We start from the raw sequence: 13,809 nt of genomic DNA on the forward strand, positions 1-13,809 counted from the left end.
TCCAATAAGGACACAGATATCAATTTTCTGTTGCAAAACGTTTTTACTTCGGTGTGCCCTACTGAACATGACCCTGTTTTATAGCCAAGCCAGAGATGGCAGCAGAGCTCACATTTAGTAATTATTTTTCTCCAATTATTTTGTCTTCTGTCTCTTTCCGTCAGCTTCTGAAGAAGATAAACATGATCACAGTCAGATGAAGATACAAAGATCACCCACAGGAGCTGGCATTCCACTTGACAGAACTGTCACATGGGACAATTCTTCCAGTATCAATGTTTATTTATATATGTATACGATATATATATATATATATGTAAGAAATAGACACAGGCTGTACAGTTCTTTTTCATTATTATTTTTGTTTTCATGTATGAATGAAATTGGTTTCCTTACAAAACAAAAGAGAACACGGACAGAGAACAAACAAAACAAAATAAATGGTGCAATCTTGGCGCCTGGCGAAATGAACATGTAATTAATTAATCATGCGTAAGCTCTTCCATTTTATCTATCGCACAGCAGTTTGTCCATTAATGTCCTAAAAGAATTGAGTGCATTGTGCCAAGTTTAAATATGTCGTCGCAGGTTCTCTAAAAACAAATAACACACTAAAAGGTTGGAATCCGTTGAGAAGCATCCTAGCCTGATTTTTATGTACAGTTATATCATCAAAGTATCCCTCCTGTCTAGATCAAAAAACGTATTTTAAAGTTTAAAGGTGTAAAAACACACTACTGGCCTCTATTGTACAGTTAGAATGAGCACTGAACTGTTTTCTCTTCACTTGGACATTTGTTTCTTTTTGGGCTAAAATGCTGTAGTAGAGCACATCTTCAGGACCATGCACCAGTGATTGACAAAAAAAAGTGTCACCCTATTCCCTTTTTTATAGTGAACTAAGTTTTGACCAGAGTCTAGTCAAAGGTAGTGCACTAAATGGGGAATAGGGTGCCATGTGAGTCGTCCAGTTTTTAAAGAACTGTGAAGAATGGCACGCAAATGCAAAAAAATGTCAATTTTGTCATGTATTAGAAAATTAAGCTGCTTCAATATCATACCTATGTCCAAGATATCCAGTCAATGTTGATATAATGTATGATGAAATTATAATGGTCGAACTGCTAGGTTCCTTAGCTATGTATATCAATATTAGCATATGCAAGTGACTTGTATGCCATTTGGGAAAAACTGCGAAAATGCCACACCCATGTGTCCTATCAATGAAGAGAAAATAATATCAGTGGAAGGGTTGCTTCTTTGGACCAAAAATATGGTTCTAAATGGTTGATTGATCAGGTCTGATCATGAGTTCCTTGATGCATTTCGCAAGTTGATGATTTTTTGGCACTGTGCCAGCTATCCCTCCACTGCATCTATTAAATGAAAATGATCTATCTGGAAGATGACGTTTACACAAATGTCCTGCAACGAAATTAAAGAAATGGGATAACTTGATTTTCCATTGGTCTTTGTGGAATTGTTTGAGAGACAAGGGGCCATGAAATATTTACCTCCACACTTGAGTTTGACCAATTTGTTTGTTTATTTTGATGTGTGCAAATTTTGTTTCTGTGCCTACTGCCTATACATAGTTGATAGTTTGGGCATACATTGGATACATTTTCTGTTTTTCCTTTATTTTTCAACTTTTTTCTTTGTCTGTGTGCCCAAATCTGTCAACATGAGTCACCGACTATTCAACAACTCAACTTTTTCATATTCTGACATAACACTGCACAGGCTAACGAGGCCGGGCTTGCTTGGGGTGGTGAATTCAGATATGCGGCTACACTCCAATGTCCAAAATACACTGCATTGCTTCATTCTAAGTAACCTTGTCTCCTCCTAATTTCGCATTGGGAGGAAGTGTCTAGTGAATGAGATTACATTCTAAGTGGTATGCTAATGCAGATATAGGAACGGAGCCTGTGTCTTATCCAAGTAGTCAGTCTTCATAACACCATCCTTCCTGTACTACAGTAGATGGATGCCACCTATGAGTTATTTACTGCTGTGCTGGCTGTAGGTAGGGTATGAGGTTTGGACTATTTGTTTTTTACTTCCTAAATTATGTTTTTTGTTTTGTTTACCATTGTTATTGAAAGTCTCCTGACTTTTGGTTTGTCATTTATCATTATCAGGATGTAATCTTTGAAGTTGAGATTTAACCTAAAGCACTTTTTAAATGTATCCTGGATTATAACTGTAACCTTCCCTTAAGGAGCTATTAAATGCCATTTCTGTTCCTTTTCTGCAACAAAAATAATAAAACAAGTGAAGCATCGCTGGAGTTCTGTCTTTGGGTTGTAAATCAAATGATTGTCTGAACTCATGGGGTCTTTCTTGTTAGAATGGTTAGCGTTGTCTTTATGATAAATGGTGTGTATTTTATATATAACCCTAGGGAAATTGATGCATTGCAGTCTACCATAGCATTATCAAATGCTTTCTGTAGCCCTGGTTCCCAAGTTTTTACCCTGGAGATGAAACCAATAGTCTCAGAGAAGTGCACTGCTTACTCATTTATTATGGTCAACGTTTGTTTCATCAGGAAAGGGAAGGTAACGCTCTCCAAGGGGCAATAATTGAGAACTGAAGTGAACAGGAAATTCCGCAAATCTTACAGGCTGACTACACCGCTCGCATTGCAAAATACATTTTGATATCTATATAAAATTATTGCATCCACACTGCTGGCGCGCCAACATGCATCTGCGTTGTCAAGGGCTAAAATAGAAGTCAGTTATATTTCTGTTACAGGCTGACTACACCACTCCATCGTGTGGCAAGCGTTGCAAAATACATTTAGAAATCTGTTATTCAATTATTGTACCCACACTGCTCGCTTGCACCAACGAGTGAATGCGTTGGGGCAAGTCAGTAGAAGGGCTAGAATAGAAGTCAGTTCTATTTGTGAAGCAGATCCCGCTGCAAGTCCTGCCTCTCCCATCGGTTTATAGAAGCAGGTACCCACGTGCCATCTCATTGGTTATACCCACGTGGGTAACTGAGACGATCAAGGTCAGTGGCGGTAATGCATCTAATATATGAAAGTTGCCAATCGCAATATAAAGTTAAGAGAAGAAAAAGCCTGGAAATAGGAGAGATGACTAGAAACAATTCGGTTGACTGTTTTATGTTTGGATTAATTGGCGGAGTGTAGGACCTTGTGCATTTCAGGTAAAATAACAAATCAATGTTCATATCTCAGGACAAATTAGCTAGCTAAAAGGGACAGATTAGCTAGCAAGTGCAAGCTAGCTAACTTAATTGCCATACATGTTTAATGCTTTTCGACCTGTCCAAAAATGAATGTAATTGGTTCAGAGTTTGTTTTGATATTTTAACCTTAGTGTTGTGATCGCGTTTGGTGTGGGGGGACAAAATACATTTATGCATGATGGCGCACCCGGTTTGGGTTCCGTTAGAGAACAGTGTCAAGTTGATTCACCTGCTTACTGTTAAAAATGAGCGTTCCCCTTTGTGGTTGGAGTTTTAACTCGCATATGGGATCCATATCTCATATGAGTCACTACACCTTTTGATAAAACAGTATATGTGAGAAAAAAAATGATTGCCCATTACTACCAGTAGGTTACTTTCATTCAATGGGCTGTTGGATGCACTGGCCCATTCATACCAGCAGAGCACGCTTTGGTACTGTCACATTTTATTTTAGTTAACGAGGCAAGTCAGTAGTTTACAATGACGGCCTAACCCGGTCAAATCCTCCCCTAACCCGGACGACGCTGGACCAATTGTGCGCGGCTCTTTGGAACTCCCGATCACGGCCGGTTGTGATATAGCCCGGCATCGAACCAGGGTTTGTAGCGACGCCTCTAGCACTGAGATTCAGTGCTTTTAGACCTCTGCGCCACTCGGGAGCCCTAAATACTAGAATAACGGCATCTGACGAGTGAAATTCAAATTATTGTACATTTTGGTCTTGTGTTTTCAGTATTTGTTTTACTCGGTCAGCTGTACCAGGACTAAGAAAGAAAGGCATTCTAATATCGCAAATCCTAAATCCCCCATAATCTATTATTCAATCATTAGATATTTGTGGGGGCATTCTTGAAATGTCTGTCACAGATTTGGACAGTAACAGATGGTGGGTGACTCAAGAAACTGAGATCGTAAATTATTCATTAATATGAGCTCTTTATGGAGCTCAGTCTTGAAGATCACCAGACAATTATATTTGCCATTACAATTTAAATATATCATAGATATCAACCCCAGCACTTTAAACGGGATATAGTAGCCTATAGGCTAAACCAAGAAACCACATTGGTTACAAATTAAACTGTAATTTGGAACAAATAACATTTGCACAATTAAGAGCAATGATTGAATTTCTTAAAAATAAATCCAGTGGCTGCCAAATTGAAACTGGTGCAGCAGCACTGCAACTGAGAACGGTGAGACTATGGACCACGAGAGGGCAAACTAGGGGTATCATCCATCATACTTGGCAGACAGACAGACAGGCGGATGGGAGAAGAATATACCAACGCAGTGCTCACAAGCGATAGCACCACAACTTGGTGGAAACGAGGCAGGCGATGGATCGTATGGTTGAATATCGAATGCCAGCCTACTATATATTTAGCAGTTTAGAACACTGAAATATCTGGAGGAAAAGTTCCGCCGAAAACAACCGCCGTTGACTAGCTTATCCTTTGGAGATAAAGAAGAAACCATTCACAAGGTGTGTAGGCTACATATAATTTGTCTGTCAATCCTTTATTTTTAAACGCAAAACCGCAGATACTAGCTATTGGCTACTTCCAAAGTTACTTTGTTGCAGTACGTTGTTGCGAAACAACTGGCTACTTTTTTAGTTTCTTCGACCTCGAATTTCATAACGGAGGAGAGTGCATTTAAACCTATGCTGCTGTTATGGTGTAATTTAACTATTTCTATAAACGTGCGGAATTCTATTTGATATTTGGACTACAACGAACCCGTGGCATAGGAGAGTGCTAATATTGTTTTAGTTGTCCATCCTTTGGTTTTCACGTGATAAGCCTATTGGCTTCATTTCTGTGCTTCACGATGCTTTCTTAGCATAGATCATTGTTATGAAAATGATTCCTAACAGGTAGCCTATAAATACTGTGATAATTACATCTTCGTGGTTCGGGATTTTTTTTATTTCACCTTTATTTAACCAGGTAGGCAAGTTAGAACAAGTTCTCATTTACAACTGCAACCCGGCCAAGATGAAGCAAAGCAGTGCGACACATACAACAACACAGAGTTACACATGGAGTAAAACAAACATACAGTCAATAATACAGTAGAAAAATAAGTCTATACAATGTGAGCAAATGCGCCTTTCTTGTCTCGTTGGGATCTTTTGATGAAACTGAATATGGATTCTACTCCATTGTTGTATTTCAAGAGTCTTGGAACTCCTTTGACCGAGGGACTCCCCCGGGACCCCCCCACATATTTCCCCTATAAGGCAACAAAACCCTAGGCAACCATGGTTTGGATAATTAACTTAACAGGTTAGAATAATTACGTTAAGGTTAGGAAAATAGTTAGGTTAGCTACTCGTTAACAGTCGTGGCGACATCTGTTTCGAATAGAACCACACTGGGACAAAGGCATGTAGAATCTCAAGGTATTTTAATGCTTGTGTGGCCAACAAAGCACAGATGATATAATAGTAATCTATCCTTCATCCCCGGACCGTATGACAGGTCACCCAGTATGTGTAATTAGTTATTCTTTATAATAATGATAATAATAATAATAATAAGAAGAAATATTGTTCTACATATCAATCCATTTAGTGTGTGTTTAGCTGTGGATGAAGAGTGCATCACAATAAACAGATACTTTAGATCTTGTTGGTGCATAGCATACGGGTGAACTGAACATCAAGGTAAGCATGAAGAATTCCCTATTGTAGGCTGTATGAGAGAGGGCAATCAAAATAAATCACCAAATCAAATGTTATTCATTACATGCTTCATAAACAACAGGTGTGGACTAACAGTAAATGCTTACTTTCGGGCCCTTCCCAACAGTGCAGAGAGAAAGAAAATGGATAAATAATAGAAAAGTAAAACATGTAATGATGGATAACTTGGTTATATACAAGGGGTACTAGTACAGAGTCGATGTGCAGGGGTATGAGGTCATTGAGGTAGAGGTGTACAAATACTGTAACTAGGAATAAAGTGACAGATAGTGAACAGTAGCAGCAGTGTATGTGATGTGTCAATTCATATAGTCCAGGTAGCTCTTTGGTTAACTATTTAGCAGTCATGGCTTGGGGGTAGAAGCTGTTCAGGGTCCTGTTGGTACCAGACTTGATACATCGGCATCGCTTGCCACGTGGTAGCAGAGAGAACAGTCTGTGACTTGGTTGGCTGAAGTCTTTGACCATTTTTAAGGCCTTCATCTCACACCACCTGGTATATAGGTCATGGATGACAGGGATACCAAGCGGTGATGCTGCCAGTCAAGATGCTCTCATAAATCATAGCCATCACTCACAATTCTGTGGTATAGCCTAGTCTCTGTCACTCACACTCAACTCTCAGATTTACTGTAACTACCATATATCTATTATTGATGGGAGTCTGTTGTTCACTCTGCAGCAGTGGCTAAATCTGTGTGTTCATGAATCTGTAGATGAGAGGGACATCCTTCTTATAGATACAGGCATACAGTCATGCCTCGGAAAAGCACCTGCTTTCTCCTGCCTGTGTTTCAGGATGTCAGATTGCAGTGGAGGCAGTCTGACAGGCTGTGTGTGTGGGTGGGGGTCAGGCTGTTCTCACCTGTGTTCCTGTGAGGTTGGATAATCGTGTTAACACTGTGGATTTCCTATCCAGTCATATACTGTTTCTGATCCTGTGGACTTAGTTGTTTTTGAAAATGAATTGTTCCTGGAAGATCCTCATTTACTGACATGTCTGGAAATAGCTTGTGACATCATTCTAGGGAAAGGGGGATACCTAGTCAGTTGTACAACTGAATGCATTCAACTGAAACGTGCCTTCCACATTTAACACAAACCCCTCTGAATCAGAGAGGTGCAGAGGATGCCTTAATCAATATTTTGGCGCCTGGGGAAAAGTGGGGTAACTGCCTTGCTCAGGGGCAGAACGACATATTTTTACCTTGGGGATTTGATCCTTAGGGATTTGATCCATCAACCTTTTGGTTACTGGTCCAACACTCCTACCCACCTGGCTACCTGCCAACCCTAGTATTGTCTGTTGAAAGAAACTTGTAATAAAGTAGAATTTAAAGGCAAGTGTTGGTGTGGTGAGTAGTAGTGTCTGTTTGTGTGTAATTGCCATTCAGACAGAGGGCTGTAAAGTACTGTCTTTTTGCAAGTTTCAGGTTTGTCTGAATGGGATGAAGGTAGAAATTAATGCCTTGGTCTGTGTTGAAAGAAGGTACCATCACGCTCAACCTTAAACAAAAATAACCTTTGGTGCTAGGCAAATATAACCAACAAATAATGCAGTCAAATGCTTAAAAACCTAACTGAAACCTTTCCCTATTCCCTCTCTTCCTGAAGTGTAGGGGAGCCCAGTGAGAGATGTCGATCCCCCCCCAACCTTCTGATTCTGAACACCACCTAAAGGTCAGAGGTTGAAGGGTCAGCGGTCAGGGGTGGTCAACACCATCATGGCTGACAGTGAGGGGCTTGGCGGCGGTGGGGTTGATCTGCCCATCCTCGCACCGGGCCAGGTGTACGTGGAGGTGGAGTACGACTATGAGTACAAGGCCAAAGATAAGATGATCTCCATCAGGCAGGGGGAGTGCTACATGCTGGTCAGGAAGACCAACGAGGACTGGTGGCAGGTACGGAAGGAAGAGGGGATGAAAGCCTTCTATGTCCCAGCGCAGTACGTCAGGGAGGTGCGCCGGGCGCTCATGCCCCCACCAAAGACCCTCGTGTCGGAAGGGATGGATGGGACGATCCGGGTAAAGCCTACAGTTCTGGATATCTGTAGCGCGTCCAACGAGAACCTCAACAACAGGCTACCTCAGGAGATGTCTAGTTTTGGGAGTCCGTCGCCCACCTCCACGCCCTTCCCCTCTTGGGGGCACGTCACACCACCTTCTCTGCCCAAGGATGCCAACCAGAACCCGGAAAGCCCACGGCACAGCAAGCCCCCTGGCGTAGCCGATCTGGTGCTCCTACACAACAACAAGAACCATCACCACAGCAACAGCTCCAAGTTACCGCATATGCGGGCGGACTCTCCGCCTCCCAGGGCCCCCAACAACCACCTTATAAACCACAGCAAGAGCCATGACTCGGACCGGACTCTCTCCTCTCCTGGGGACTCCCCGGGGGAGGGGTCAGAGAAGCTCCAGAACGACTCGGAGTCTGGAGATGACCTGAGCAGCAGCTCTACTGAACACATGCAGGTAAGAGACAGTATGATGCTGCTGTTCTTAAATGGGAAGTGATTATTACAACCCTTTCTCTATCATCATCCTTTAAAAAACAAACAATTTCCCTGGCTAGCAGGAAGACACTAGCGTGTGAGTGTCCTTCCCATCTCTCTCTCTCCCTCCTGTCAGAGTAGATGTTGAGTGATGGAACATCTCTTCCACGGTCTCCTGCAGAGCTGCCTTCATTCATCAGCCCCTGTGGAGAATGTGGCTTTATTCCACCCCATTGCGTTGAATACGTTTTGCCAGATTTGACAAGAGCAGCAACAGTTGGCCTCCCGGGTGGCGCAGTGGTTAAGGGCGCTGTACTGCAGCGCCAGCTGTGCCATCAGAGTCCCTGGGTTCGCGCCTAGGCTCTGTCGTAACCGGCCGCGACCGGGAGGTCCGTGGGGCGACGCACAATTGGCCTAGCGTCGTCCGGGTTAGGGAGGGATTGGTCGGTAGGGATCTCCGCGCGATCTCTCATCGCGCACCAGCGACTCCTGTGACGGGCCGGGCGCAGTGCGCACTAGCCAAGGTTGCCAGGTGCACGGTGTAGCCTCCGACACATTGGTGCGGCTGGCTTCCGGGTTGGATGCGCGCTGTGTTAAGAAGCAGTACGGCTGGTTGGGTTGCGCATGACATTCAGCCTTCGTCTCTCCCGAGCCCGTATGGGAGTTGTAGCAACGAGACAAGATAGTAGCTACTACAACAATTGGATACCACGAAATTGGGGAGAAAAAAGGGGTAAAAATAAAAAAAAATAAAGAGCAGCAACAGTTGCTGCAGGTGCAGGCTCAGAACAGGGCAGCACGGCTGGCCCTTGGATGTACACAGAGAGCTAGTATTAATAATATACATGTCAATCTCTACTGGTTGAAAGTGGAGGAGAGATTGACTTCATCACTACTTGTATTTTTGAGAGGTATTGACATGTTGAATGCACCGAGCTGTCTCTCTAAACTACTGGCACACAGCTACGATGTTTCAACGCCGATACCGATTATTGGAGGACCAAAAAAAGCCGATGCCGATTAATCGGCCGATATTTATTTATTTATTTATTTATTTATTTATTTATTTATTTATTTATTTATTTATTTAATTTATTTATTTATTTATTTATTCATTATATATAATACCTTAATACCTTTTTTATGTATTTATTTGTAATAATGACAATTACAACAATACTGAATTAACACTTATTTTAACTTAATATAATACATCAATAAAATCTATTTAGCCTCAAATAAATAATGAAACATGTTCAATTTGGTTTAAATAATGCAAAAACAAAGTGTTGGAGAAGAAAGTAAAAGTGCAATATGTGCCATGTAAGAAAGCTAACGTTTCAGTTCCTTGCTCAGAACATGAGAACATATGAAAGCTGGTGGTTCCTTTTAACATGAGTCTTCAATGTTCCCAGGTAAGAAGTTTTAGGTTGTAGTTATTATAGGACTATTTCTCTCTATACAATTTGTATTTTATATACCTTTGACTATTGGATGTTCTTATAGGCACTTTAGTATTGCCAGTGTAACATTATAGCTTCCATCCGTCTCCTCGCCGCTACCTGGGCTCGAACCATGAACACATCGACAACAGCCACCCTCGAAGCAGCGTTACCCATGCAGAGCAAGGGGAACAACTACTCCAAGTCTCAGAGCGAGTGACGTTTGAAACGCTATTAGCGCACACCCTGCTAACTAGCTAGCCATTTCACATCGGTTACACCAGCCTAATATTGGGAGTTGATAGTCATAAACAGCGCAAAGTTTGAATGAATGCTTACGAGCCTGCTGCTGCCTACCACCGCTCAGTCAGACTGCTCTAATATCAATATCAAATATCAAATCATAGACTTAATTATAACATAATAACACGCAGAAATATGAGCCTTAGGTCATTAATATGGTCGAATCTGTAAACTATCATTTCGAAAATAAAACGTTTAATCTTTCAGTGAATTACGTTACCGTTCCGTATTTTATCTAACGGGTGGCATCCATAAGTCTAAATATTCCTATTACATTGCACAACCTACAATGTTAAGTCATAATTATGTAAAATTATGGCAAATTAGGTGGCCCAAACTGTTGCATATACACTGACTAGAAGCGCGGTGGCTAGGAAAAACTCCCCAGAAAGGCCAAAACCTAGGAAGAAACCTAGAGAGGAACCAGGCTATGAGGGGTGGCCAGTCCTCTTCTGGCTGTGCCGGGTGGAGATTATAACAGAACATGGCCAAGATGTTCAAATGTTCATAAATGACCAGCATGGTCAATTAATAGTTCTGGGACAGGTAGCACGTCCGGTGAACAGGTCAGGATTCCATAGCCGTAGGCAGAACAGTTGAAACTGGAGCAGCAGCATGGCCAGGTGGACTGGGGACAGCAAGGAGTCATCATGCCAGGTAGTCCTGAGGCATGGTCCTAGGGCTCAGGTCCTCTGAGAGAGAGAAAGAGAGAGTTAGAGAGAGCATGCTTAAATTCACACAGGACACTGGATAAGACAGGAGAAGTACTCCAGATATAACAAACTGACCCTAGCCCCCCGACACAAACTACTGCAGCATAAATACTGGAGGGGTCAGGAGACACTGTGGCCCCATCAACCATGTGTAGTTATAACTAGTGATTATGATTGATTGATTTTTATAAGATAAGTTTAATGCTAGCTAGCAACTTACATTGGCTTCTTACTGCATTCGCGTAACAGGCAGGCTCCTCGTGAGGCAGGTGGTTAGAGCGTTGGACTAGTTAACCGTAAGGTTGCAAGATTGAATCCCTGAGCTGACAAGGTAAAAATCTGTCGCTCTGCCCCTGAACAAGGCAGTTAACCCACCATTCCTAGGCCGTCATTGAAAATAAGAATGTGTTCTTAACTGACTTACCTAGTTAAATAAAGGCCCCCCAAAATTCCCATTTCCGATTGTTATGAACCTTGAAATCGGCCCTAATTAATCGTCCATTCCGATTAATCGGTCGACCTCTAGTCTCTTCACAGTCCCCAAGTCCAGAACAGTCTATGGGAGGTACATAATAGCACTACATAGAGCCATGACTACATGGAACTCTATTCCACATCAAGTAACTGAGGCAAGCAGTACAATTTTTAGATTAAAAAAAATATATAAAAAGACACCTTATGGGACAGTGGGGACTGTGAAGCAACACAAACATTAGCACACACATACGCACTATACATACACATGGATTTAGTACTGTAGATATGTGGTATTGGTGGAGTAGGGCCTGAGGGCATACAGTGCGTTGTGAATGTATTGTAATGTTTTTAAAATTGTATAAACTGCCTTAATTTAGCTTAATTCGCTGCTACTTTAGCAGCAGCTAATCGGGATCCATAATAAATACAACTGGATATTGTTTTTTTTCCTCAATTCAGGCATAGAGTAGATTGTGAAGGCTCTTTGTGGAGCAGGAGGCAGCTGAGGGACTGGGCTTGAATAGAAACTAGGTCATATCAGCTGAGGATCAGTCTGCTCTGCTCTGTCGCCCCACTGGCCGCGGGACCTGTGTTTGTGTGAGGACGAGTGTGAGAATGGTGTGTGTGAGAGAGTCATGTGTTTGGGCTGGAAAATAGGGAGAATAGAACTTATGGTGGAACATGGTCGGTGACGTTGGACCATGGCGGGGCGGACCATGGTTAAAATTAGAATGTTATGATAATGCATCCTGTTGAACAAAAACATGCTAAATTATCTTCTGTGTGTCACTCACCAGAATTAACTTTATGCTTGTCAAATTGGCGACCATAATCGTACACATTCGCCCATGTCATTTTCATGTGCATCAAAGGGTTTTCGCTGAATGTTTCTGACAGACTGTAGCGCCAACGCAGCGTATGAATAGCCCACCGACGGTTGGCTCTTCCAGTGAACTGCAGAGATTCTTCACTGTCTGGTCAGGTAAAACCTGCTCCTTTTCACTTTGTGGTCTGTAGTCTTTCCTATCTGGCCAGTTGCTATGCATGTGATTGGCCCTGCAGTGCAGCCAACCAACCAACACTTCGATTTCCTGTGTCATTGCAGGGTTACAGAAAAAAATCTGTGTATATGTGCTAAACAAAGCACTTTCAGTATGAGCCGAGACAGTAAGTTATTAGAAGGCTCTTTTTCTCTGTTCTCCGCTTCTCCTTTTTCTACCAATCCCATCTAACCTCCCCTTGCCTGTATCCTTCTCGGTCCATAAGAGAGAGAATCAGTGTGTGTGTGTGTGTCAGTGACAAGCCTGTAGTCTGGTGCCAGCTGGTCTCCCTAGCCTAGCTACATTGATTTGATCTGTACAGTGAATGATGGTAAACCTCTGTGTGTTACCATATTCTCCCTGCCTGTATAATTCCCTTCTCTGTAGGGCTCTGTCTGGCTAGTAGCTATAGGATGGAGTGGCCTATATTTCTCTGGCTGATACACAGCTTGGGTTCATTGGCAATGTGACCTCTGAATCCCACGTAGATACACCCCCCCCCCCCCCCCCCCCCCCCCCCCCCTTCTAAAAGCACAGCCCCTATGCTCTTATTAAAAGATTGGCCAAATAAGCCCATTTCCTTACTTCTCAAGACCCTGGCCTGGCATCTGTATGGACTGGTATTTCAGTTTTTTGACACGATGTGGGCCACCCTCATGTTCTTGCTCGCTCGCCCTACTACGCGATATGAAGGAGATTCTGGATTCTTTTTCAATTCACATTATGGCCTTAACTTTCATTGTGGCTGGCAACACAACATTCTTGTTCCGCAGCTCAATTTGACTGAAAATATCACAGCAGTCACAGTAAGCACAAACCATTTTAACCAGATTTCCATCCAACCTTTTTTATGTGAGTAAAGTACATGTTGAATTAAACATGTCATGACAGGCCTGATGGAAACACATTTTTTTTTCCCAGTAAATTTTCCAAATGTCGTCAACACAAAATACACTAGACAAGGTGAGAGATTTTTGTGTGGGTAAAATGAATTATGCGAATAATGTCGTTGGAAACGCTTTAATGCGCAAATATTGATATAATGACCATCATATCGAAGTACACTAGGAATCACGCGATGAAACGTTGTGTGGTCTTCCCACTACGACTCGTCGGGAAAGCATGCAGTTTGTTGACATATAAATGGTGATGAATTTCACAGGGTGGGTGAAAGTGCAAGGTGATGAGCTTTCCAATAAATATCTAGGGTCTTATTCTGGTGACATGATAATTGAAAAATATAAATAGTTTTGCTCTTTTGTTCATAAAATCTCATAAAGACATACTACGGTTTGCAACTGCACATGGGGACCAAGATCGTACTTTTTGGAGAATTGACCTCTGGTCTGATGAAACAAAAATAGAACTGTTTGGCCATAATGATGACGTTATGTTTGGAGGA

General features: G+C 42.2%; 2 protein-coding genes across 6 annotated transcripts in view; both read left to right on the top strand.

Moving 5' to 3' along the window:
- Nucleotides 1-2,287, top strand: part of LOC139367233 (kinesin-1 heavy chain) — a 44,045-nt gene extending 41,758 nt beyond the window's left edge. The window contains exon 25 of one of the 2 annotated variants that reach the window (XM_071105457.1): nt 165-2,287. The gene's annotated coding sequence lies outside the window, so the exon portion shown is untranslated. The remainder of the gene's footprint in view (nt 1-164) is intronic. The other variant, XM_071105458.1, reaches the window with a different exon arrangement.
- Nucleotides 2,288-4,454: 2,167 nt separating this feature from the next.
- The window catches only part of LOC139367235 (rho GTPase-activating protein 12-like), an 89,162-nt gene continuing 79,807 nt past the window's right edge, over nt 4,455-13,809 (top strand). For 2 of the 4 annotated variants that reach the window (XM_071105459.1, XM_071105462.1), the window contains exons 1-2: nt 4,584-4,714; nt 7,553-8,412. In XM_071105459.1, the coding sequence (XP_070961560.1) occupies nt 7,663-8,412 (750 nt within the window). In that variant the 5' untranslated portion in view covers nt 4,584-4,714; nt 7,553-7,662. Of the gene's footprint in view, nt 4,715-7,552; nt 8,413-13,809 lie in introns of all 4 variants that reach the window. The other 2 variants (XM_071105461.1, XM_071105460.1) reach the window with 2 other exon arrangements.

This window comes from Oncorhynchus clarkii, chromosome 15 (genome assembly GCF_045791955.1).
Source record: "Oncorhynchus clarkii lewisi isolate Uvic-CL-2024 chromosome 15, UVic_Ocla_1.0, whole genome shotgun sequence".
NCBI lineage: Eukaryota > Metazoa > Chordata > Actinopteri > Salmoniformes > Salmonidae > Oncorhynchus > Oncorhynchus clarkii.